Source organism: Centruroides vittatus, unplaced genomic scaffold (assembly GCF_030686945.1).
Source record: "Centruroides vittatus isolate TY-2023 unplaced genomic scaffold, ASM3068694v2 contig_630, whole genome shotgun sequence".
Taxonomy (NCBI): domain Eukaryota; kingdom Metazoa; phylum Arthropoda; class Arachnida; order Scorpiones; family Buthidae; genus Centruroides; species Centruroides vittatus.
In genome coordinates, this window is record NW_027122387.1 from 276708 (window position 1) to 303775 (window position 27068).

At 30.8% G+C, this 27068-nt stretch overlaps 1 protein-coding gene across 1 annotated transcript in view; it reads left to right on the forward strand.

Annotated features, from left to right (window-relative positions):
- The first annotated feature begins 8492 nt into the window (after window positions 1-8492).
- LOC136979650 (uncharacterized) overlaps window positions 8493-27068 on the forward strand; it is a 34787-nt gene continuing 16211 nt past the window's right edge. Inside the window, exons 1-4 of the mRNA XM_067275672.1 lie at window positions 8493-8509; window positions 12814-12838; window positions 24972-25031; window positions 25187-25387. Coding sequence (XP_067131773.1) covers window positions 12817-12838; window positions 24972-25031; window positions 25187-25387 — 283 coding nt within the window. The 5' untranslated portion in view covers window positions 8493-8509; window positions 12814-12816. The remainder of the gene's footprint in view (window positions 8510-12813; window positions 12839-24971; window positions 25032-25186; window positions 25388-27068) is intronic.

Here is a 27068-nt window from a genome sequence, read left to right on the forward strand (position 1 = left end):
TGTGAATTGTGGGTAAATTGTGTGTTTAATTTAAATCTATTGTTTTTATTTAAATTAAATATTTTAATATATTATATATAACATTTATATTAATTTTCAGGTTATGTTTTTATAAAATAATATGTTTTTCTATTAAAATCACACTGGATCAGTATTGTAAACATAATTGAAATTTAATGGATGCCATACCATCAATCATTTTCCTTATCGTGATTGTGTTATTTCATTCTGCCCCTTTTTATAAATATGAATTAATTTAAACATATGTTAAAACACTAGATTTCTAAATAAAGATTTGTCTGGTGACACTTGACAGATTACACAACTTTCTATTATTGTTATTCATGTATGTGAAAAAAATAACGATTAAGCTAATTTTACACACAGTTTCTACATCTTTTTAATAAAATTTCTCATAAAAACAAGTTTTGTTTTTATATTAAGACATATACATTTGTATCTTTACTGCATAAAATATAATTTGTTGTACCATAAATGTTTATAACCTATATGCAGGGTTGCATGAGGATAGGGGTGGAGTGGGCCTCTTTTGCCATTACATTTTTGAACAAATGAAATATAGAGAATATTTCTATATTAATAAAAAGTAGTCTTGAAAATTTTAATTTCTTTGTTAGTAAAAATAATGTTATAACCATTATGGGGCCTTAAGTTTTCTGTGGGACTGAGGAAAAATTCCTAGCTATTCCCTTTCCTGATAGCCATACCTAAATGAATTAAAGCAGTTTATTTTTATAATGATAACAATTTTTATGTATATTTATAATACACTAGTATTTCGGGTTGAGATATAAATTTAGTTTCATTATCCTATTCGTACTCTTTCAAAATGTTTTGTAATGCATTTTTATTATTAATTTTGTGGTTTTTTTACAAAGAAACTTAAAGTTACATAAATTAAGTTACAGTTTTGTAATTTATTACCAAACTGAAACCATACACATCTCAAAGTCAAATCAAAACCAAAACTATAAATATGTCAAACCAAAACCAGAAATAGCACAAAGCTTCTGAACAAAGTTCAAAAATAAAAGTTTAAAAACAATTAGTTATGGAAATAGTTTAAAAATTCAGAATAGTAAGAGATAGAGCAAAAAATTGCCTGCAATCGAGTATAATATAGAAAAAGTATTATTATTATTTCAGTAAAATTTATTAAAAATAAAAGCTTAATGTCATAAAGTTTTTTATAGAGAGGAATTCCTAGGAATCAAGGCTTTAAATGGGCTTTAAAAATTTATCGGTTAATGTTACCTACAGTTCCAAGATGGCAGATCGTCTGATTCCAGCAAGGAAACAGTGGGGCCCACGTTCTAACCTAACCTAACCTATTCTAATAATTTTGTTGGTAATAATTATGGTAATTTATTAGAATAGGTTAGGTTAGAACGTGCATCCCCACTGTTTCCCTTCTTCTATTTGCTGGAATCAGAGACAAGCTGCCATCTTGGAACCATAGATAACGTTAACCAGTTTCAGTTGTAGAGAAACTGTGTTGTTCTAGATTGCTTATTCAAATTGTTAAACACAAGATCGTGTTATTAACTCAATCACTTGGCTTTTGACTCCACCTTTATTGTTAAGGTGGAGTCAAAAGCCAAGTGATTGAGTTAATAACATGGTCTTGTGTTTAACAATTCGAATTAACCAATTTATCAAATGTAAGAAAACTTTCTATCTCGTTATTTGATTTAATGAAATAAATTAAATATTCAGCATTCCAGTTTAAGACAAATCATCATCATAAACATTAGTTTATGTGAAGTTAGTTTTTTTTTTTTAACATTATTGAATGAATATTGAAAATAATGCATATTGCTATATCGTTACTAAAAGTCCTTAATTTTCTATTGCCAACTGAAAAACAATCATTGAAAAATATTTCTTTACAAAAATAATTCTCTTCTGTCCAATCAGAAAGCAAATAACAGAATAGCTTATAGTCATAACTTCAGTGGTTTAGAGCTGTGGCAATTTATTAATGAGTTGTTCATTTGAATGAATTCATAAAAAGTTGATCAGAATTCATTCATTCATTGATGATACGAGTCACACAGAAATATTCCAATCATGAATGTTTTTGGCGATTTTAATTTGTAACCCTTCCTCCCTTCCAGTTTTGACATCATCTGCTTTCAAGTAAAAAATTATGACAATTTGAATGACAGTGAATTTTTTTTCTTGAGAGTTTTTCTTTGGTGAAGAAAGCTTGACACTTGGAAGCAATTTGTAGAAAACAATAATACAGGTAAAAATCTTGTGGATACCACTTCAAAGTGCTGAACTTATTTTTGTCAAAGAAAAAAACTCCTAAGAAAAATATTTGACTGTCATCCAAATTGTCATAATTTTTTACTTGGTGCAATATTTTTACATCTCAGATGCTTTTGTTTGGATAAATTTATATTCTTATGTAGTAAATTATGAATAATTTTGTAAGCAAACCAAAGAAATGATTTTTTTTAAACTCCAATTATTTGAATAGCTAAGAAATTAATTCGTTCGTAAGATTCTTTTCAACTGAATCTATCTACAGAAATGAATCGTATTGCCCATCTCTACACTTGTTCATTCCTTTATTCAGTGATTTTGTCCCTTTGGTGATTCATTTAACTGTCAAAATGCCTAGAAAATGTATGTTTAAAGAAATTTGGAGCAGTTTCAAGAGTATAAAGGATAAATTGTTCTAGTTTTTAATAACAAACATAAGAATATACTTGCCTAGCTTGTCTTTCTGTTGTGCATGAAATAAGGCAGAATAGTGACAATAAATCTGTATTTGATAAATCACTATTGGTGCTTGAAATTCCCAGTTGCCAGGTTCCCATCGACAATTAGAAAATTTTGTCTGACAAAGAATATCTCAGCTTTTTATTTATGAAAATAATAATTATGAAATGAGTTTGAAGCATGAGTATTATGTGAATAACGTAGGAATTTTGTATTACTCTTGATATGTATGATTTAATATTTTAAAATATTTTTGTTAAGTTTATTATTTGAAATACTACACTTTTCAATTTTATTGACAAGACTGTATAAAATCGTACTGCCGACTTGTGTTACCAGCTTAGAGGTATGAAGGAGTACACGTAAGGAGTTGCAATTTGGCACAGAGTATTAGGTGCCCAAATCATTTGCACATAAAAAAATCCAGACTTGTAGGTAGTCAGGGGACCGAGAACAGAGTCAAAATAAAATACAAAATGGTGACCCTCTTCTACAAACAGGCAAAACAGGCACCTCACCCCACCAAAGTCAGATGGGGAGAGTACCACCCACAGTCATTCTAGAAAGTGAACTCTGACCTTAGGAGTGAACACGTAGTATTTTCTTTGTTAAATAAAATTTGTAATTTATTTTGTAAATTTGGGAGTGCTTCAAATATTACGTTAAAACGGTTTTATGTCGTTACAAGTGGGTTTTTTAACATCATCTAGTATAGTAAAATCATGGGACCGATAAAAATTTGATGTGTAGGGCGGAAGGTGCCACCGTGTGACCTTTGCCCTCGGACCTTACTTTGCTCCCAAACTCCAACAGGGAGAGTCAGCTTTTCACTTCACGTTAGTTAACCTTTTGAGTCGACAGCCGTGCCGATCTTGGATTTGTATTATATCTTGACACTATTGTAAATATCGCATAGCCGATCCAAATAAAGTAGATTATTTGCCTGGATCATTTCTCTGTTAATTTTTACCGGCAGAACAAAAGACGCAGAACACGTGGTCGAGGTCAACGTGGACATCACGGACAAGGTAGGACGTGCCACGTACAGATTTTAGCCACGCCGCTAAAGACGTTATATTAGGATTGTCTTACATCCGACAACATTATAATTGGGATAAACTGTATAATGTTTGTGCAAAATAAAAAAAATAATTTTGGACGATACAATAGCCACGATTATTTTTTTCTAAAACTGGAAATTTTCGTTAGGCATCGACAAAAATTCAACTCAGGCCGACACAATGGAAAGAAATTTCGACATGAATAGGTTAATTTCACGAAAATGCATCGTAGACGTGGTCGGCGAAGTTTGAATGATTGTGCTCAAAACCAGAGATACCAAAGAAGATTGGAGAATGAGAACGAGACCCACTTAAGCGTCAGTGATTCCGCTTAGTAGCGAGAGTCTGAGACATAGTCTTGTCCCAAATACGGCTTTGCAATTTTACTTGTTTATTTTTATTATAAAAAAAATTCAAAACGTATGACTGATAATAATTGATTCCTACAATATCGAATAAAGTGTAGGTGTAATTTCCTTTCCATGTAGCTGACCAGCTGTTTAGACCCTATCTTATACTGTTTTCCATTACGATTCTTAATTTTACTTATGTTTAGGAATGAATGACTTAATAATAAGTCAAAGATTATCTGTTTTATTGCAGAAGAAAAAATTGTTAAACCAGTTTCTTAGATTTAAGCATTAACTATTACTTGTAAAGATATTTTCAATAATAATAAATTTTACATTTTATGTTGAAGAAATAATCTCTTACCATAAATAATGAATAGATTAATCACAGAACCTGACAATAAAAATGCAACTTTATGGTATGAGATTGTTTGCTTATTTGTTAAATACTAGACAGTTACAAGTTTCATTCACATTTAATTCTTTCATAATTATAATGTAAAATGCTGTGCATAGTCGACTGTTCAATATCATTTAGATCTAATCTTAAATGATTAAAACACCCATTATACTTAGTTCTTTACTTTATTAAAGACTTTGAGGATGTAAGTGCTTAAGAATTTTTCACAATCCTTAAGTCTTTAAAAAATACTTCATTTTTAAGAAAGTAAAGAAGTGAGTGCCATGCATTATTTCCAGTTCTAACTACAATTCTTTCTGACGGCTTAAATCATAGGATAAAGTCAGAATGAAAGATTGATTGATTGCCACTACACACTTTCAGATAAATCATAAATCAACAGCTGAGGAGGGTTAGTTATAAATCAACTCTGAAAGGATGACTGAGGCAATTAAGGCTTCAGCCTACTGCTCCGAGAGACTTGCCCGAAAACATCCCAGAAATTTTTCTAGAGTGTTTGTTCTAGATACATCGGGTGCCGACCCTCACTACTTAGCTGCTACCATTGTGAGTCTGGCCAAACCCATCATGAGTATAACTAATAGGCCCTCTTAGTGCCCGTAGGATGGAAAGAGTAAAAAAGAAAGGGCTATATCTTAAAAGTTGATTTTGCGTATAAGCCTTAAATCCCTCAGTTACAACATAATTAAAAGAAATTGAAACAATTTGTCACATACAAATTTAGTACATTAGAAAAGTTTCAAAGAGAGAGCAATCCGATTAATTTCTGGATTAAAAGAAATCTTTCAATATTAATTGGAATATTATTTCTGTAAATAATTACTGAAATTTTGTATAAATTTTTCTCAAACTATAGAGTTTGAAGATAAATTGAAAACAAATTAATAAAGAAAAACTTTAGCTTATAGTGAAAATAATTTTTTAAAGTATTATATATAGTTTATATAGTTCATAATTATATAATTAAGTTTAATTTTTTTTTTCTATTAACAAACATATTAAAGTTGTCAGAAGCTTCAACACACAAAAATCAAAGAATTTCATATTTTTCCCTCTTGCATTTAATGCTTAAATTCACAACAAAACATTTTTATTGAAAATTATATGAGAAGATTTGGTTGGTCGGTTAAACAGAATAATGAAAACTGGTTTTTTTTAATGAGATGATTTATGTTTAATGGATTAGATTCACGTACTTAGAAGAAATAGTTAGCATCTTACGAAAAAAATTGTTTAACTCATACCGATTACTTTTAAAAGGCAGGCAAGGTATCTGTTTCTTATTATCTAATGATCCCAAGCAAATGGAATGTTTACTCTTGGTTGCTTGTTGTTCTCTATTATATGTATTTTCTTAGCACAATGTTTCTGTCGAGAACACATCGCAGGAAAAAGGTTGGTTTATTGGTGTGAAGGTTGGTTTATCCATTCACACCAATAAACCAATCTTTTTTCCTCTGAAACTGTTTCCTGTGTGATGTGTTCTCGACGGCAACATTGTGCTAAGATATGTTTACTGTTAACTGAAAATTTATTTACTAAATTATTTTGTCCAAACACGGTATCTCTTCATTATATCAGGCATATAAGGAGACAAACCAAACGACAGAATGTCAGTTATATTGTGTCATCTGCTATATCTATCCATTATTGGCTAAAGTACTTTTATATTTGGAAGGCAGAAATATAATGTGATATATCAGAATATGCAATATAATGGGGGGTACTATATATAAAAAATCAATTGAATGCTTATACCAATTAATACCAATACTAGAAAAAGACTTGTTTGATGACATCAAATATAGGCGATAGGTTCACGAGAAGATTATAAATTCAAACAATATATAATTTTTAAGAATTTACAATAGATTTAATCCAATATTGTCATTGATACAATACAGAAACAGCGCATATGAATTTCGTGAAAAAGAAGTATTGTGATAAGATGAATGAATTTAAAGGATATTGCAGCATTTTTTAAAAACATTTTTTGTTAATATAATGCTTATTCAAAGCTTTTTATTATTAAAATAACGATTATAATTGATAAGAATTGTAATAAAAAAACTTCAGTGTATTGCAGAGATTGAGGTTTTACTATTGAATATTATTCTAAAAATAAATAATTTCAATGTAATTTTTGATGTTATTTTTATTGATTTTATTGCTTTATATAAAAATGTTAATACTGTAATTAATAATTATAACTGTAGTGTTAAAATTAATTAACTGTTTATTAATATGAAAAAAAAAACTTTAATATGATCCACATAAAGTATATGATCTTAAAATACTAATATAAAACTGTATTATACATAGAATTTCATCTTGAATATTGTTGTAAATTATATAAGTTTTTATAAACTAAGAGATAGGTATTTTCTTAGCACAATGTTGCCGTCGAGAAGCATATCACACAGGAAACACTTTCAGAGGAAAAAGGTTGGTTTATTGGTGTGATATGCATTTGGGGCTTAATGCCCCTCTTCAGTCCCAAGATGGTGACAGTTAAACCACGGCTTGTCCGAAGATACACACGTAGTTGTTTCCCGTGCGATATGTTCTCGACGGCAACATTGTGCTATGAAAATACATATAATAGAGAACAACAAGCAACCAAGAATTAAGATACAGGTGTATTAAATTTATATATGCTAAACATTTTCTGAATTTTTATTGAAATATGATTAGTAATCCATGTAAACTATTCGTAGCTATGATATGCTGTCAAGCCAGTTTTATAGATTGCTTTTATCGAAACACGAGATCGTCATTCTTTCAATAAAACGTGTAAGAAATACGATAAACATGTTACGAATGATACTTACACGTTATCGATATTTTTACATGAAACAAAAAATTTTATTACAGTTATTTTATTATCATCGTTTATTAATTTGCATTATTTCAAAAAATATTAGTCATTGAAGATTATTTTTTTAATCTTTGAACAATTTTAAAATGTAGAAGACTAAACATTCGATTAAATTGATAAAAATAGTTTACTAGGACTAGATATTAATAGTTTATAATTTAAAATATATATATAAACTTTAGCTGTTTAAATAAAATTATAAAATTGCTGCAAATATTTAGTCAATGCCAATTATATGATTTATCATACTTAATGGCAGGATATATGTTATAAATTGATAAAATTGTTTTTAAAATGCATCACTAAATGTAAAAATATTTATGTACAGGTTAAGTATTTTTCATATTTTAAAATCTGTATGTGTTTTTTAATATTTACTTAAATACTATTTGTTTGTAATATAAAAAAATAATATCACTGTAGAAATTAATTGAATTTATTATTTATTCTGAAATCAAAAGTTTTATGTAAGACTTACTTTTGCAATTTATTTATATTTGATATTAAGAATAATCCTGTAAAACATGATTGAATTATTATGACAGTATTAATATATAAAAGTATAATTCTCATAATGAGATATCAATATGATTATGTAAATACACTAAACACGCCTTACACACTTTTTCAGCAACTAAATTTAATCAAATGTTTCGTTACACGTAATTGTATAAATATAAATATAAAATTGCAACGTTTAACAAATACTTTGCTTCGGTTAGTCATCCGTCGTTCGCTCCAGTTGACAGTCCATAATTTCACAAGCGCGGAGGCGACCTTTCTTTAGAGGCTACGGCCTCTGCAATAAAATGCAAATATGGTAAAAAAAAAGTCCTCTGGTGCTATTGCCGTCTTCACATAAAATACATTTTCAAGTAAAAATAATAAATATAAAAATGAGAAGATGGCGATAGCACCAGAGGACTTTTTTTTACCATATTTGCATTTTATTGCGGAGGCCGTAGCCTCTAAAGAAAGGTCGCCTCTGTGCTTGTGAAATTATGGACGTGTCAACTGGAGCGAACGACGGATGACTAACCGAAGCAAAGTATTTGTTAAACGTTGCAATTTTACATTTATATTCGTACAATTACATGTAATGAAATTAAATGTAATACCGTCTGCCATGTTTTTATATTTATTATTTTTACTTAATCAAATGTGTTTAGTGTCTTTATGTAGTGGTGAGGTTACAGCATTGACTTATTATTAATATGATTATGTTTGAAATACTAAGATAAATTTTTTAAAATATAATTTATTAAGTGTTAGTTATTAAAATTTAAACTTAAATAATAATTATTTAATTTATATCATTTATTTTTATCTATTTGGTTTTAATACGATAATAAAAATGAGTTTTATGTATATGTAAAAGTGTATATGTTGAATCAAATTAATGTGTATTTTCATAATCTATATATATAATTGAGGTTGGTTGATGATAATAATAATGATGATGATAATAAGTGCAGAGCCCAAACGGTTAGGAGTTGAAAGTCGAAATTTGGTACGCAGTTAGGGTATGTCATGAGAACTTGCACTAAGAAGGGATTTTTCGAAATTCCCCTCTGCAGGGGACAGGGATAGGATTAAGGCTTACTTGGCTTATTGAAGAACTTGGCTTCTATTATACTATTTTAGATACAATTTTTTGTATTTTTGATTGTGTTTTGATAGGGTACGTCATGAGAATGTACACTAATAAGGTATTTTTCGAAATCCCCCTCTGTGGGGAGAGGTAAGGGGAAGTGTTAACACTTTTCCCACAGGAGAATTCCTTAACAATGGAAGTGTTACAAGAAAGATTTATAGGCACAGATGCAGTTTTTTGCGCTTTTGCAGGAAATCAAACATATTTTTAAACATATCTAAAAATTCTCTAATTAGTCTGGAAGCAGGGGGACCTAATTCTTGCATTCTGTGAAAACGGGTAAGATTGGCTATAATGTAATAATCTTAATCTTTGCTATCGTTACTTTTTCCTTGAGCAACGTCGGGCTTATTTGCTAGTAGTAATAATAAATCTCTTGCTACTTGATATCTTCTCAAGACGAGAACCATAAAGCAATCGAACCAACAGAGCATAGGCTTCTAGTAGAGATGGCTTGCCAGTAAGGTACTGAAGCAAGGATCAACTCACAACCAGCATTTGATTCAGAGTGGGTGACTGTTTAACACAGTGTTTTCCATGTTAGGAATGATTTGATTTATAAACATCTGACTTTAGGTGCATAAGCATACCTATTTCTGTGGAGAAAACAAACACAAAATACAGATCCTGGTATTTTCTCAGAATATAACTGGCTTGGACATTGCAACATTGCCTATGTAAACAAGATAACACATACTTGTCTCGGGCAGGGTCACGTCTGAAAAATTGACCACAGTCTCTCGGCCACCGACGACAAATGTAGAACTGGCTCAAATATGGCGACTGAATCACAATCATACCTCGCTCACACACAATGGATAATGCAAAATATTAGATTTAAAAATGCTTCCAATGCGTGAAAAATTTTACAAGGCAAAAAGTTCAAGTTCAGCACAAAATCTTATTCTTAGAAACATCAGTATATTGAATGTGTCTGAACTTGAACACTTGCAAATTAGTCAATCGTAGCATTTGGAATGAGGAAAAACATTTAATGCACTCATAAATGTAAATTTTTGACTTTAAACTGCATTATAATAATAGAATTAGTAGAAAGTTAACAAAATGGCTAAAAATAACTTTTAAACAACATTTTAAAAGTAACCAAGTGATTTTGATGGCTAATTTTATTCACAATATATCATTACTTTTGCATTGCACAAAGTTATATTAGAAATGCATTAAAAATCATAATAATCAAATTACAGAACTAATTAATTTTTTATAATAATTTGTTAATAATTTCTCATTATATTTAAATATTATTTAAAAAGCCATTTGAAAATGTATTTTATTCCGAGTGTTTTGTTCACTTAATTTTCTATTAAGTAATTTTGGAAATAAAAATAAAAATAATCAAACTATTTCACATTATTACAAAACAGAGATATAAACAATTTTTTTAAAACAGAATTACAATTAATGTAATATGTGATTTAACTGTGCTTTTAAGTCACGTCGAAAGTGCGTGTAGTTTAGTTGTCAATTTTAAATTGCAGTCGCGAACCTACCTGTACCCAACAGCTTTGCTTTATCTAACAAAGAGCAACTTTAAAAATCATTGAAAAATGCTTCGTGCTACACATATTTAATCAGCCTGCATTTTCTTTTCTTTTCGGAAGACGACGTACACCTAAATAAACTAAGTATTATTGAAAATGTTGAATCGTTCCTCATTAATTATGACTAAGACAAACACAAGTTTTTCATTGTTTTGTAAATAATTTATATTGTTCTTTTCATAGTGTACAGGTTTTGTATTGTTTGAATGCGACTTGGCTGCAAGTTTTGTTTATTGGTCTCAATGTATTCTATAAGTGCTTTTTCTGTGTTTTTTAATTTTCTTAATTTCCGATCTCTCTCATTTATATTGTTTCTAGTATATTATGTCAATCTATTTGTTTCCAAATGTCATTTATTTGTATTCTCTTCTTAAAATAATTCCTTCAGGCATTATTATTACTATTATTATTATTACAAATATAATAGATGTAAAACTCATTAAAACATTTAAATACAAAAATTAATTAGTTAGTAATGCAGTAGTGCAGAAAACTAATTACTGTATTTATTTTAGGAATTTAATTTTATATAAATAGACATTTTATAGAGGGGAGTGATGATTTTATTTTTATTCATATCAAATTACATAAAGAAGTATTAGAATACGTGATTAAATTTCAAAAAAATTTTTTCAAGTAAAGTCTACTATATCTTGTAAGTACTATATAATAACTACAATGTCATAATGATGATCATCTGTATTTATATTACAAGTTTTTTATGTGGAAAGTGTGTACCGGAGTTTTAAATTGTTTCTGTATTCTCATATATCACCGAAGAGGAGCTAAAATGCTACGTTAGCCCGAAATGCATTTGTCGTAAAAGTATTTTTTTGAAACTTGCTACAATAAAGTCTTTCGTCGCCCAACTTGGACTGTTGCCGCGAGAAAAATCAACCTATAATAGAAGTAAAGTGATTTCGAAGATATCGATATAAGTTTTGTTTTATATAAGAGATATATGTAATTTGTATGTTTTCTGATAAAAATTAAAGAGAAGTAAAATTATAAACATAAAAGCATAGCTTTTTTTATATTCATTTTAAGCCGAACTGCTTCTGTAATGGTTGAAAGCATTCCTAAATAGAGAATAATTTTGATTTCCCGAACATAGAGCTTGTTTGTTGAAATTCATAAAATAGCACCAAATTCCGTGCACTTTTATTCGAGAAAAAAATACACTTAGCAGGCTAGATCCACGAACACAGAGTTAAGATTAAGCAGTTTTAATAAATAAACATATCCGAAAGAAACTGTAGAATAGTATAGTATAGTGACATTTTAGAAAAAAATCAAGTAAAACTATCAAATACAAAACACTTTATAAGATTAGGTGAGTGTTTTGAGCTTATGCAGCACTTTATAGTCTGTTCACAGAAGTGTACGTACTGTACTGTACATGTTATTATCTCATTGTTAAATATAATTAGTTATAAAAATATTTTAAGAATGACATCTTGTTAAGAATTCAGGTTGTCCAAAAATTTTAACTTTCGTGAGTTACTTTATTGGTTTCATTCAAACAATTAAGTGAAGGAATGAATTGTTTCGACTTAAAAAATGTCCTCCTCCTCATTTTACAAAATGTCCAAGAATTGCTGTCAAAATTAACGCTCGAGAATACAATAATGAATAGTTCTAATGTCGTTATTTTCAGAACAATTTGGCCTCCATTCATAATTTTTCATCTGGTATATCTAGTTTTATGGTAACATAACAATGTTTGATTTTAGTGGTACCATGACAATGCTATATCTTGTCTGTTGCCAACCATATTAAGTTTATTTACTACATGGAAATTGATGTAATGTGATTTATCTGTTAAAACATAAACTTTAATGAAAAATGTTACAGAATCAGTCCGCACAGTGGCAAAATTTTAAAATAAAAATATAATACTGATGACTTTTTTTGCCCCTATATCTTTGGCTTTGTGCGCTAGTTGCACCTGCCTAGTTACAACACTGCAATAACAATTAACTTGCAAAAATTTATGGCAAATATAAAATATTTTGTTTTTCGTTCAGATTATTAGCTATTAAAGCTAAAACTTTATTTAGTAAGTTGCTTATTTAATCTATTTTACATTTGATTAAATTTAATAGATATTTATTATGTAATTCTTTTTTTTTACAGATCATGAAAGACAAAGTTCTATTACGTAAGTAAAAGAAATATTAATTTATCTGGAAAAAAATAAATTTTAATTGGATAGATTAAGGAATTGATAAACTATTCTTTTTAAACTTTTAAAATATGCGTTATTTAATTTTGTAATTTAATTGTAAAATATAATTATTAGTAAGTTTATAAGAGCATAGGCTAATAAATATATTAAAATCTGTTATGAATGACAGTGAAAATTGGTTAGTTTAGCAGGTTAAAACAAGGATAGACAATCTACTTTAACATAAAATGTCAATATTCAACAACAGATGTCATTCACAACTGATAATTAATCTCTGGCCCATAGTTGTTTTCAATATATATACAGTAAAACTTCTGTAACTTGAAGCTCCAAGGGGCAGGAAACAACTCAAAGTTACATACGACTTGAGTTAGAGAACAATAGAGTGAAAAATGCCGATTCTGAATAGATTTACCTCTCTTGCATTATACGAGGAATCTTAGATAGTTTTTTTTTTCCTAAACAGCCTATGTAATGCCTTTCGGCAAAATGTTCAATGTAACTAATGGAATCGAACAGTTTTGCAGCTACATCTTGTCGAGATAATGCAAGAGGTCCTCACTTTGGACTGGAACGTTGTCTGCAAATGGATGTTGAACAGTAGATACAATTAACTGTCTGAAAATTGCATGGAAATCCAATAATTAGGATTACTTTGGATAGAATAAATATTCAAATTTGACTTAGGAAGTTGAAAGTAACATAAATCAGTGTCGGGGCACTATGAAAAACTTCGACTCGGAAAAAATTCGAGTAAAGGAAATTTAAGTTAGAAACATTAAATCCCTATGCTCTTTCATTGAGACCTACCAAGTACTTCATTTTCTTCAAGTTAAAGAAATATTCGAATTACAGACATTTGAGTTAGAGAAGTTTTACTATATATAAACAGAATATGTTGAATTTATATTTCATTTTCTCATTAATAAAATTGGTTATAAGTATGAGTGTGTATAAATTCAATAATATATAATATAAAATTTATATTTTATGACCATCTTTTATTATATATCGTCATAACAATTCTAAAAGTAATCCTATAAATCAAGGTAAACTAAACCAAAAAAAAAATTGATCTGTATGCATTTTAGACATTTCATTTCCCCATCATTTAAAAAAAGGTTTGACCATCCCTCTGTTAAAGCCATGTCACTTAATGGCATAGCCTTAGAATGTTTTTTGAAGTTTGTTTCGAACACTGTTTGAATATTGATAACCGATGAAGCCTTAATAAAGTAGGTTAAAGTACTTCTACTATGAAAAGCTTCTAATGTTGTTAGTATTATAGATTAAGCTACAGACTTGTCTGCAATGTCGAGATTTCACGCATTTATTTCTGTCGTTTCGAATTTTGTAGTTATATTTGCAATTATTTGTTTTATCAAAAAGAAAAATAAATAATCGTTATTCAGTTTTTCAAACATTAAATATAATTACAAGAGAAGGTTGGGAATTAAAATGCCACGCTTTAATGGAATGTGTGTCATTTTATCGATTTGTCTCCCTGATAAATGTAAGTCTTACAGTCTTTTTTTTTCTACAAATTGCTTTTTTTTTCCATAAAAAAAAAAACAAACCTAAAGAGGAAAAAGATTAATCATGACATTTAAATAAAATAAAATGTTAGTACTGAGCCAAGAGGTGGCAATAGCAAAGTTGTTTAATTCATTGGGTCTGAACGTGAAATATGCGCAATATAAAATGACTTCAAAATTTCATTAAAAGGTGCCATTGGTAATTCTCATTCTGTGTTAGTCTTTTATGCATTTTCCATTTATATTTTCTTGCAAATATATATATTTCAAGAGAATATCTCCTGTCTTAGAACTATATCAAAAACAATTTTTCATAGATAAGCAGCTTGGAAGGAAATCTAAAAAATTATGATCTGATCCAATCGAGATATTAATTTATATTATTCTTTGAGTCCTAAGTTACACATTTTATTTTATCTCGTCTTTTGTTTAATATTTAAATGTGACTATCTGCAATATATTTTTTTTAGTAGGTTTTATGACATTACCTCTTTAAGTGAATAAATAAAGAAGAATATAAAGATCTTGAATGAAACTTAAAAATCTTACTTATATATGTAATCATAATATAATATTTAATAAGAAAATATAAGGGAAATTTTAAGAAATTCTCAGTTTCAAAAATTAAATTATTTAATAAAACCATATATATACGTGGTACGATCCAAAAGTTCGGGGACTGCAGTAATCTACGACAACAAAAGCACGTATTTGAAGTTACAGCGTACGAAATGGATTCTATCAAACCATCTCTACGTGTTCAGGTTAATTTCACCCATGTCGTGTGACTAAACCGCGAGCGCTGCTGTTTTTTTCCGGAGACAGTTACCTTTGTTCTGCAACGTAATAAAAGTGGAGTTTCAAGAACAACCTCCAATGTTAAATTTTGTCAGCGTTTAGGTAAAACACCTACGGAGACTTTAAAATTGCTAAGAAAGGTGTGCGGTGATTCTACCATGGCAAAGTCAAAATGTTGGAGGTCGTTCTTGAAACTCCACTTTTATTACGTCGCAGAACAAAGGTAACTATCTCTGGAAAAAAACAGCAGCGCTCGCGGTTTAATCACACGACATGGGTGAAATTAACCCGAACACGTAGAGGTGGTTTGGTAGAATCCATTTCGTACACTGTAACTTCAAATACATGCTTTTGTTGTCATAGATTACTGCTGTCCCCGAACTTTTGGATCGTACCACATATATATACACACCTTTTTATTGCTATATCATATCATTATTGATTATTCCTAAATTTAGAGAAATTTACTTTTGTTTTTTCTCGTAAAATGTGTATGATAACCAAAAATAAACCAAACGTTTAATACAGTGGAACCTTGCTTAACGAGCATAATTCATTCCAGAATCTTACTGGTAATGCGAAACAGTTTTTTCCCATATAAATTAATGTAAAATATGATAATGCGTTCCATGCTGAAAAAAATACTTAAATATTTATGTATAATGTTTATTCAAAGAAAATTACACGATATACATTGTTAAGGACTGTGAATCGTCGTCGTCATCTTTTCTCCTAGCACAGAATGAACCAACCTGGAATGCGAATTCGATTTGCAGAAAACAAAAAAAAAATTCACAGATAATATGTCTGATAAACACGCCAAACGATGTGCCAAATTCTTGGAATATGTAAAGGCTATAAATAAATATCAATTAATCTTTATTAGTATAAAGGGTGGAAGTCCTGTTACTCGGGGGCTAAGTAATTACAATTATCAAGAGGTAAGTATGCTTTTTTACAAACAGAATATTAAAATTTACATTAATAATTATTTTCTTACAAGTTCTTAGATTTTGTTTATTATTTGCTAGTAATTTTGATTACAAAATTATACAAGCTGTACAGCTTCTCCTTTAAAAGTTTATTCAGGTTTTCTCTAAAGTTTTCAGTTAAACTTTGCTGTATTATGTAAGATATTCCACGTGACTTTCGTATTTGAATAAACTTATCACAGTCTTATAGTACGTGTAATATTGAAAAGTTGCTTGAGTCGCACCAATAACAATTTTTATTTACAAAATTTACATATTTATTTCCTATGAATAATGAGCTTTTATTTAAACGTAATTGAATTATTAGTCTTTTAACATTTATTCCCAATAGGTAGTTTATATATGGTTGTAGTGAAGGAATTTTTAGTATTTTTGGATACCATGAGTGATACTTTGATTGATATAAGCTATTTTGCTTATACTTTGTGATATTGCAGAATCTATAAGTAATGAATGAATGTATTTCCAATCACAAATATTATTCTCAAACAAGAGGGTACTTACACCGAATGTTTGTAGGATTTTGTTTAACTTTGTTTGCCATAGTTGGTTAATTTTCTGTCTTTTACTTTGCTTTGATGTTTCTTGGTGTAAAAAAAAAATATGTTTCCATCACTCTTAAATTTTATTATATGTTTAAGAAGAATGGGAAAACCAAGCGTTGATTTGTCTCACGTCGAATAGCATATCCAGGCATGGTTCTTTCTAGTTGATATAGTCTTCGAAGAAAGTAAATTTGGAAGCGTTCCAGATCATATAAGAAATCGAGACCCAAAATTGGTCCTGCATAATATATAATTGAATTTATTAGAGAAATATATAATCTTGAACATAGAAATAACAAATTATCAATTGTCGCTTTCACTTTACTATTTAATTTTGTAACACGTGAAAGGTCACTCCTAAATAGTCGATCTTTTTGACTAATTGAAGGGGTAAATTTTCTAAATACAGTTTGGTTTCTTTTTCTGAGATTTTATTATTTCTGAAAATCATTATCTTTGTTTTATTAGGATTAATTGATAAGTGCAACGATTTAAAGGATAAATTAAGTTGGTTGATTTTCCATTGAGTGTGTGTATTTTTAAATCTGTTATTATATTTATCATATTTGCACCCAATTTATTACTACGTTTATCCTTTAAAAGTCGAGTATTTAAAATTAGGTTATTAGGACCATTATACCAAGAATCTTTTATTTAGCAATACGAGAATTAAAATCTTCCAAAAGAAGAATTAATGGTGTTATATGCTGCCAGAGTTCAAGTAATTTAAAAGTTTCTCTTAGTACGTCTATCCTATCTGGTGGAACGTAAGCAACAGCCGCAATCATTAGTTCATTTCTTAAATTAGTAAGTTTAGGTTTAGTCATTTCAATTAATTACATTATAAAATTATCGGTCTTTTTCATTTGAAGAATTTTACAAAAATTCTTTTTTAGTAATAAGCATATTCCTCCACTAGGCCAGCCTGGTCCAGTTGGTGTTCTAGCAGGAATATTTTCTATTAAGTAATCTTTGAATGTATTTAATTTATAAAACTGTTCATAGGTAACCCATGTTTCCGTTATTCCAATGATATTGCTTCAAGTTTAAGCTGAAATAGGTCACTTGATCTTTAATCCCTGGCAATTCCAGTTTATCACTGCTAAGATTTGATTATTTATGGTATTTATTGTAGGCACGATTCTTTGCAATTTATTAGACCTTAAATTGTTAAATTCTGTATTGATGGGATTAATAAAAAGTTTTCCACATTCACTAATTGCTTTGTTTTTATGCAGTATGTTATCTTGTTCTAATATCAAAATGTTATAAAGTTAAGTTTAACTCGACGATTTTGCTTTTTCTTTTCAATATAGAAGGGAAGATGATTATTTTGTCTTATCCGAGATTTGCATATTTTGCATTCACCAAGTAATTTTTCTTGTTTTCGTTTAAATGAAAGAAGCGAAAAAAAGATTACGAATATGATTATTCCTTAATGATAATTTTATAATAGTTTTTTGTACTAATTAGTTGAGTTATGTCTAAGATATCTTCTAAAAGTACGGAGTCTAGATTCAGAGTGCATTTCATAAAATTCCATATATTTTTGGACTAGGATATTTGTATATAATTACATTATTTTGATTAAAATCATTAATTAGAGAATCCATTTTGAAGTGCACAAGTTCCTTTTCCATTTTTAATTCCATGTTTTGTATTTTTACTTCTGCCTTATGAAATTGGTTTTTTAAATTCTCAAATAAATTCACCTATTGATTCTAAATCAGTTTTTATAGAAGTTATTTGATTAGCTAGTTTCTTCTTAGAGTTGTTAATTAAATCTGATATTCTATTCCATAAGTCTGTCATTGAGGTGTTTGTAATTTCTGTAGTATTAACTATACCGAAGTTGGTACATTCGACTCATCTGAAGTTGATGGTAAATCTTGTATGTCATCTATTTGTGAGTCAGTTTTATCTTTAGGCATATTCTGTACTTTGTCATCTTCAGGTAAGCTGAAGTCAGTTATTAGTTTAGTAAAGAACATTTAAAAAACTTCAATACAAAGACTTCCTTCGTATTGTTAAGGTCTGAGAGAAAGTGCGCCAGCAGGTGCTATAAATAAATAAAAGAAATTAATTCATTTGCCTAGAGGTAGACAGTTATGCTTCCATCTCGTATTAAATTTAATAATTATAAATAATTAATTTTTAATCTAGACATTTTAAAAATTTAATTTGGAATTGGTCATTAAATTTAATACAAGATGTCAGCATAACTACCTACCTCTAGGCAAATTAATTAATTTCTAATATTTAATTATTGCCTTTACATAGCCCAACAATTTAGCATATAGTTTGGTGTGTTTATTATATAACAGGCAATGAATGTTGATGTTTATATGTAATATGTGTGAACACAAGTTTGAAAAAATGTTTGATCACAAGCGACACTAAGATGCTAGTGGAACGAGTACTAAACACAGACTGATGGAGCATGTGCACAATCCAGGATTTCCCTTCTCAGCACTCATTACACGAAACATTGCTCGTTGAGCGAGTCATTTTTTTACAATTTGTTTTGCTCGTTATGCGATGTTCCACTTTATAACTTTTATTACATTAATACTACAGTATTTATAGAAGACATCTTCAAAATAAGTAAAATATTGATATAGATGCTTTATCATTGTTTATACTGTTGCAATAAGGCATCTTCAAGGGGACCTGCAACAGTTTGAAGTAGTCCGAATCCTAAATGCCAATCATCCTATTATTTGTTGCCTTTGGAACTAATATCAAAGTGTCACGGAGATCAGTAAGTGGACGTCCAAGAGTCAGAACCACTCAGGATGACCATTTCTGTCTGCATCGTGGCGCTACACATCACTCACTGCATATCAGCTTGCTTTGGGCCTTTCAGCATTGACAGGAAGAGTGGTGTCTTGACAAACTGTTTACAGATGGCTACATGCAGGCCAATTGTATCCAAAGCAACCGGCAGTTTGTGTTCCACTGACACCTTCACACAGATGGGCCCGGTTAAACTGGGTTTGAGATCACCTCAACTGGTTTCCACAACAATTGGGTGGTATACTCTTCATAGATGAGTCAAGGTTTGATCTGCAGACTGATTCCCAATGGTTATTGGTCTGGATAATGCCTGCAACTCTATCACACCAGTAACATTGTAAAATGCACACATACATAGAGGTGGTTTAATGGTTTGGGCAGGGATTACTATTGGTGGCTGCACTGATCTCCACATCTTTCCTCTTGGTAGTGTGATTGAAATGTGGTGTAGAAATGACATCCTTGGAAATATGTTTGCCATTTGTTGGGGCCACGAGGCCCTCGTGCCATTTTTCTGGACGATAACACACAAGTTCACAGGGCTTGCATTGTTGTCAGTACTTAGACTTGGGAACATGCGTCATATAGAATGGCCAGCAAGATTGACTTGAATCCCATTAAGCATGTATGGGACATGCTTTGGAGACATTTAGCTTCTCTCCGTGACCCTTCTCGGAATCTTTACAAACTAAGAACATGTCTGTTCCACGAATAGGCACGATATCCCACCATAGATGATCTTATTCTTGGCAGGAGTTGACCCTGTAGGGCAGTGATTTTTCAACTGGTATGCCATGAGAGGGTCGTAAGTGTGCTGCAAAAATTTTTGAAGGTTATTAAATAAATGATTTTGGAAAGACATCCAAAGAACAATAAGTTCTTTTGGTATCTTTCCAAAACATACATCACTCCAAACATACAGAATCCAAAACATACATCACCACGTTCTTTTATCATATACCTACTATATATAGCAGTACTGCTATAGTATAGTAATGTGTAAACTATTAATATTTTATTGGAAGTGTTGGACATGAGTGTATTAACAAACAAATCGAAAGTGTCAGGAAATGAAAAATTCTTTTTTAAACTTATATTCTGTCATGTTATATCCATTAATATAGTTTTTTTCTGTCTAAATCTAATTCAAAGGTTGTTAAAATATAATATATTTTCATCTCTTTAAAGAATAGTCTTCATTGAAATTCAAATTTTACAGTTTAAATACATTTTGTGATATCAATGATTAAATAATGAATTGTTTGAAAATAAAACATTAGGATGATGTTTTGAATTAGATTAAATATTAAATAATTCTTTGGGTCATAAAATCATTTTTATTATTTTGATCTATAATCAGTTTCAATTGTAAATTATACTGTTTTTGGAATGTAAATTTTTCAAAAATTGAAAGATAAATATATGGATCTGTATAATAATAATAATAATAACAGGTCATGTATTGCAAACAAAATATACAAACATGTTGAAGAACACGACATTCTAACAGAACAACAAAAAGGTTGCCGTAGAAATCACAAGGGATGCAAAGAACAGTTACTCATAGATTCAGTCATTCTACGGCAAGCACACAAACAACACAGAAACATACACATGGCATATATAGACTACAGAAAAGCGTTTGACAGTGTTCCACACAGTTGGCTGCTACATATTCTACACATGTACAAAATACATCCATCACTCATTACATTCTTTCAAAACGCTATGCAGCACTGGAGAACAACACTACATCTCAGGGTTCATAACACTTCCATACAAACAAACCAAATCTTTATTAGGCAAGGAATTTTTCAAGGAGATTCCTTGAGTCCTCTCTGGTTCTGCCTAGCCTTGAATCCATTATCCAACATGTTAAACAACACACAATATGGCTACAATATCAGGCATGAAAAAACAACACAGTATACACTGTCACATCTCATGTACATGGATGACATAAAACTTTATGCATCCACACAAAAACAACTTCATCAACTCCTACAAATCACACATTCATACACCAAGGACATACAAATGGAATTTGGCCTAGATAAATGCAAAACAGTTCACATAGAAAAAGGAATCCTGAAGAAAGAAGATTTTGCACTTGGAAATGGAGACGTTATTGAATCCATGGAAGAGGGCGAGTTCTACAAGTATTTAGGATTCCAACAGGCCAAACTAACAGAACATGCACAAATAAAGCAAAGATTAATTAAAGAATACCAAAGTAGGTTAAATGCTATTCTCAGAACACAGTTAAATGCAAAACACACAGTTAAAGCAATAAACACATATGTCATCCCAGTACTCACATATTCTTTTGGAGTTATACATTGGACTCACACTGATCTTGAGCAACTCCAAAGGAAAACAAGAACAACACTTACTAAGCATAAACAACATCATCCTAAATCCGCCACAGAAAGATTAACCCTTCCACGTAAAGATGGCGGACGTGGCCTGATTGACATAGTTAACTTTCACTACAAACAAATACAGTCACTGCGAGAGTTTTTCTACAAAAAACAAGAAACATCACAATTACATAAAGCAGTAACTCTAGCAGACTCGAATAACACACCATTAAACTTACACTCACATCATATGGACACAACACAACATATAAAAAGCATAGACACCATTAAGCAATCGTGGGCTCGAAAGGCACTCCATGGCAGGCATCCTTACGATCTGGCCCATGATTTTGTTGACAAAACTGCGTCAAACAGCTGGTTAGCTCGGGGATGCCTCTTTGGGGAGACGGAAGGATTCATGATCGCCATACAGGATCAGGTCATAAATACTAAAAACTACAGAAAACACATACTCAAAGATGCAACACTCACAAATGACACATGCAGAAAATGTCACATCATGCCAGAAACTATACAACACATCACCTCTGGTTGCAAGCTCTTGGCACAGACAGATTATTTACACAGACATAATCAAGTAGCAAATATAATACACCAAGAGCTTGCAAGGAAACACAAATTAGTAGACATCCACGAACCATACTACAAATACATTCCACAGACAGTATTGGAAAACAACACGCACAAAATGTACTACGACAGAGCCATAATCACAGATAAAACAATTTACCACAACAGACCAGACATCACACTCATTGACAAACACAATAAAATCACATACATTATAGACATATCCATTCCAAACACTCACAATATACAAAATACATGCACTGAAAAAGTCAGCAAGTACACAGAACTCGCCAGGAAATAAGGCATCTGTGGGGGATGGATAGGGTGCTTATTGTACCTGTTGTTCTCTCCTCTACAGGTGTCATACCACACACACTACACAAAAGCCTGGGCACATTACAATTGAATAGAAACACATACATCACACTGCAGAAGGCCACTATATTGAATACATGTCATATTGTGAGAAAATTCCTGAATACAGACACACACACTGATACACTTCTTTAATTTCTGTTTTGGTTACTATGCCTTGACTCTGGTCCGGCATAGTACACAACCACCGGTGTTAACCGAGTATATCTCACTTAACCCAACATAATAATAATATATAATATTATTATTATTATTATTATTATTATGTTGGGTTAAGTGATATATAATAATGAATGGGTTAAGTGAACATAATAATAATAATATTATTATTATTATTATGTTGGGTTAAGTGAGATATACTCGGTTAACACCGGTGGCTGTGTACTATGCCGGACCAGAGTCAAGGCATAGTAACCAAAACAGAAATTAAAGAAGTGTATCAGTGTGTGTGTCTGTATTCAGGAATTTTCTCACAATATGACATGTATTCAATATAGTGGCCTTCTGCAGTGTGATGTATGTGTTTCTATTCAATTGTAATGTGCCCAGGCTTTTGTGTAGTGTGTGTGGTATGACACCTGTAGAGGAGAGAACAACAGGTACAATAAGCACCCTATCCATCCCCCACAGATGCCTTATTTCCTGGGCGAGTTCTGTGTACTTGCTAATTTTTTCAGTGCATGCGTTTTGTATATTGTGAGTGTTTGGAATGGATATGTCTATAATGTATGTGATTTTATTGTGTTTGTCAATGAATGTGATGACTGGTCTGTTGTGGTAAATTGTTTTATCTGTGATTATGGCTCTGTCGTAGTACATTTTGTGCGTGTTGTTTTCCAATACTGTCTGTGGGATGTATTTGTAGTATGGTTCGTGGATGTCTAATAATTTGTGTTTCTTTGCAAGCTCTTGGTGTATTATATTTGCTACTTGATTATGTCTGTGTAAATAATCTGTCTGTGCCAAGAGCTTGCAACCAGAGGTGATGTGTTGTATAGTTTCTGGCATGATGTGACATTTTCTGCATGTGTCATTTGTGAGTGTTGCATCTTTGAGTATGTGTTTTCTGTAGTTTTTAGTATTTATGACCTGATCCTGTATGGCGATCATGAATCCTTTCGTCTCCCCAAAGAGGCATCCCCGAGCTAACCAGCTGTTTGACGCAGTTTTGTCAACAAAATCATGGGCCAGATCGTAAGGATGCCTGCCATGGAGTGCCTTTCGAGCCCACGATTGCTTAATGGTGTCTATGCTTTTTATATGTTGTGTTGTGTCCATATGATGTGAGTGTAAGTTTAATGGTGTGTTATTTGAATCTGCTAGAGTTACTGCTTTATGTAATTGTGATGTTTCTTGTTTCTTGTAGAAAAACTCTCGCAGTGACTGTATTTGTTTGTAGTGAAAGTTAACTATGTCAATCAGGCCACGTCCGCCATCTTTACGTGGAAGGGTTAGTCTTTCTGTGGCGGATTTAGGATGATGTTGTTTATGCTTAGTAAGTGTTGTTCTTGTTTTCCTTTGGAGTTGCTCAAGATCAGTGTGAGTCCAATGTATAACTCCAAAAGAATATGTGAGTACTGGGATGACATATGTGTTTATTGCTTTAACTGTGTGTTTTGCATTTAATTGTGTTCTGAGAATAGCATTTAACCTACTTTGGTATTCTTTAATTAATCTTTGCTTTATTTGTGTATGTTCTGTTAGTTTGGCCTGTTGGAATCCTAAATACTTGTAGAACTCGCCCTCTTCCATGGATTCAATAATGTCTCCATTTCCAAGTGCAAAATCTTCTTTCTTCAGGATTCCTTTTTCTATGTGAACTGTTTTGCATTTATCTAGGCCAAATTCCATTTGTATGTCCTTGGTGTATGAATGTGTGATTTATAGGAGTTGATGAAGTTGTTTTTGTGTGGATGCATAAAGTTTTATGTCATCCATGTACATGAGATGTGACAGTGTAAACTGTGTTGTTTTTTCGTGTCTGATATTGTAACCATATTCCATGTTGTTTAACATGTTGGATTTATTATTATTATTAAACAGTTATCTTACTCAGTATAAATAAGTTTTAATAAATTATTGTCAGTATTTAAATAGTTTAATTTTCTTTGCAGTGCTTTGTCTTCTTTCCTTTACTGTTTCTATAAATGGAGAAATTGGTATAAATAATCCTAGTAAGTTTATTTTTGATGTATTTTAAGTTTCTAATATTAAAATTTTTTAAATTACGAATAATTATAATTATAGAAAAATAAATATGCATTTAAATGATTAAATATTTTTTAATGAAATGCATTCAATATAAAAATATTAAATAATGTAATTGCAGATTATACACATCCATATGGCACGTTTAATGTTAACCCAGATGATTCTGTTGACCCTGATGTTAAGTGGGAAGGAAAAATAATTTCAAATAATTTATCTAATATTTTAATTGTCTTAGAAGATATGCTTTTAGATGCAGCAGATAACTTGACTATTACTAATGAAGATAATAAAACTTTATCTAATTTTCATGGTAATCAAGGTAAGTTAAATTTAGAATATTTATAAACTTAAATTTTTGATTTAATACAAACATTTGTCTCTATTATGCCAAGTTATCTTTCATTTTCAAAATTTACCAACTGATTTATAAAAGTTGGGTATTTTGAAATATTCAGAACTACTTGTCTGTGTTAATTGAACTGTTAAAATAATTGTTCTTTCAATTTGATTCATCTGATAAAAATAATTAATTAAAATTAAAAAATCCAAAGTTGAATATCTTTTTGGTCAGAGCTTTAAATCTGATGTTTTCTTGACATTAGTTCTTTACACACATGAAATAATTTGATAGATAACAAAAACTGCATTTAATATAATATAGGATTGGTTAAATGAAACCCGTTTGTGCCATTTCATGTGGTCTGGCACAAGGAGAGAGGAACGATATCACATGTGACACAATATGCATGTATCAGTGAACAAATGGGGAGAAATTCAGTCGTCTCACGTGTTTCGTTTTCGGCGTAGAGTAGTGAAAACATGGGCAGAGTTATTTGGAATCCATCCAAGGTTGAAACATAGTGCCAACACTTCGAGCCAACCAGTAGACAAGTAAGCATGCAATGGAAACACCCTGGCTTACCAACACAAAAAATTCATATCACAAGTCTCCTCCTGTAAGGTTATGATGACTACATTTTTTTTTGACACTGTGGGGTCTTTGTCTAAGCCCATCACGTGAGTATCAATTCCAACTACAACGTAACATTGGACAAGTTGCATAAAACTATAAAGAATAAGTGACCAGGCATGCTATCACATGGTGTGATTTTGTTACATGACAATGCTTGGCTGCACATTGCAAACATTGTGCAGAATGTTTGAGCACGAAAAGGTTGGGAGGTTCTGCACCACCCTTCTTACAGCCTCGATCTGTCACCATGTGAGTTTCATTTTTCAGACTTTTTTAAAAAAAGCTTTTAAGGGACAATGCTTTAACACCAATGTGGAAGTCAAGAAAAGCAGTCTCCAAATGGTTCAAGAACCAACAAACTTTTTGGATGGTATCAGTCATCTCCCCGAGCAGTGGGATGCATGTCTGAGTGCCTATTGTAAATTTTTTTTAACAAACAAAAGTGTATTCTGGCTTCTTTTATTGCTTTGTTTAATTATGCCATACCGACGGATATACTGTTTCATTTGTCTTAATAAATTTATGGAATGGGTTTCATTAGACCAATCCTTGTACAAATTGTTGTCACGTGGTTTATTATTAGGTACTATATATCAGCAGTGGCCAACTTTTGTGTACATAAGATCTACTTTTTATCTTAAAAATGTGTCACGATTGACTTATTGTCATAGGCATAGTCTAAGTGGGGAGAGGGAGGTGTGAAATACATACTTGTATTTGTTTATAACTGTGTTTCAGCACAAGGTGCACTCCCTATGAGTTGAGTCACAACTGCATGCATACTGTTGCGTTTGTGTGTTATGTTCACATGGGTTCGGTTACAAATGTAACACGTTAAGTCAAGACATTGCAAGTGATCGACTAAAATTGGCTTTGCGATCAAGTTGTTGGCCACCCTTGCTATATATCAGGGGTGGCGAACCTATGACACGCGGGTCAGACACTGACCCACGCAGGCTTTTTAAATGACCCACGCGTTGATTTTTATAAACTTATTTTTTATATCATAAAAGAGAGAACAGACAAT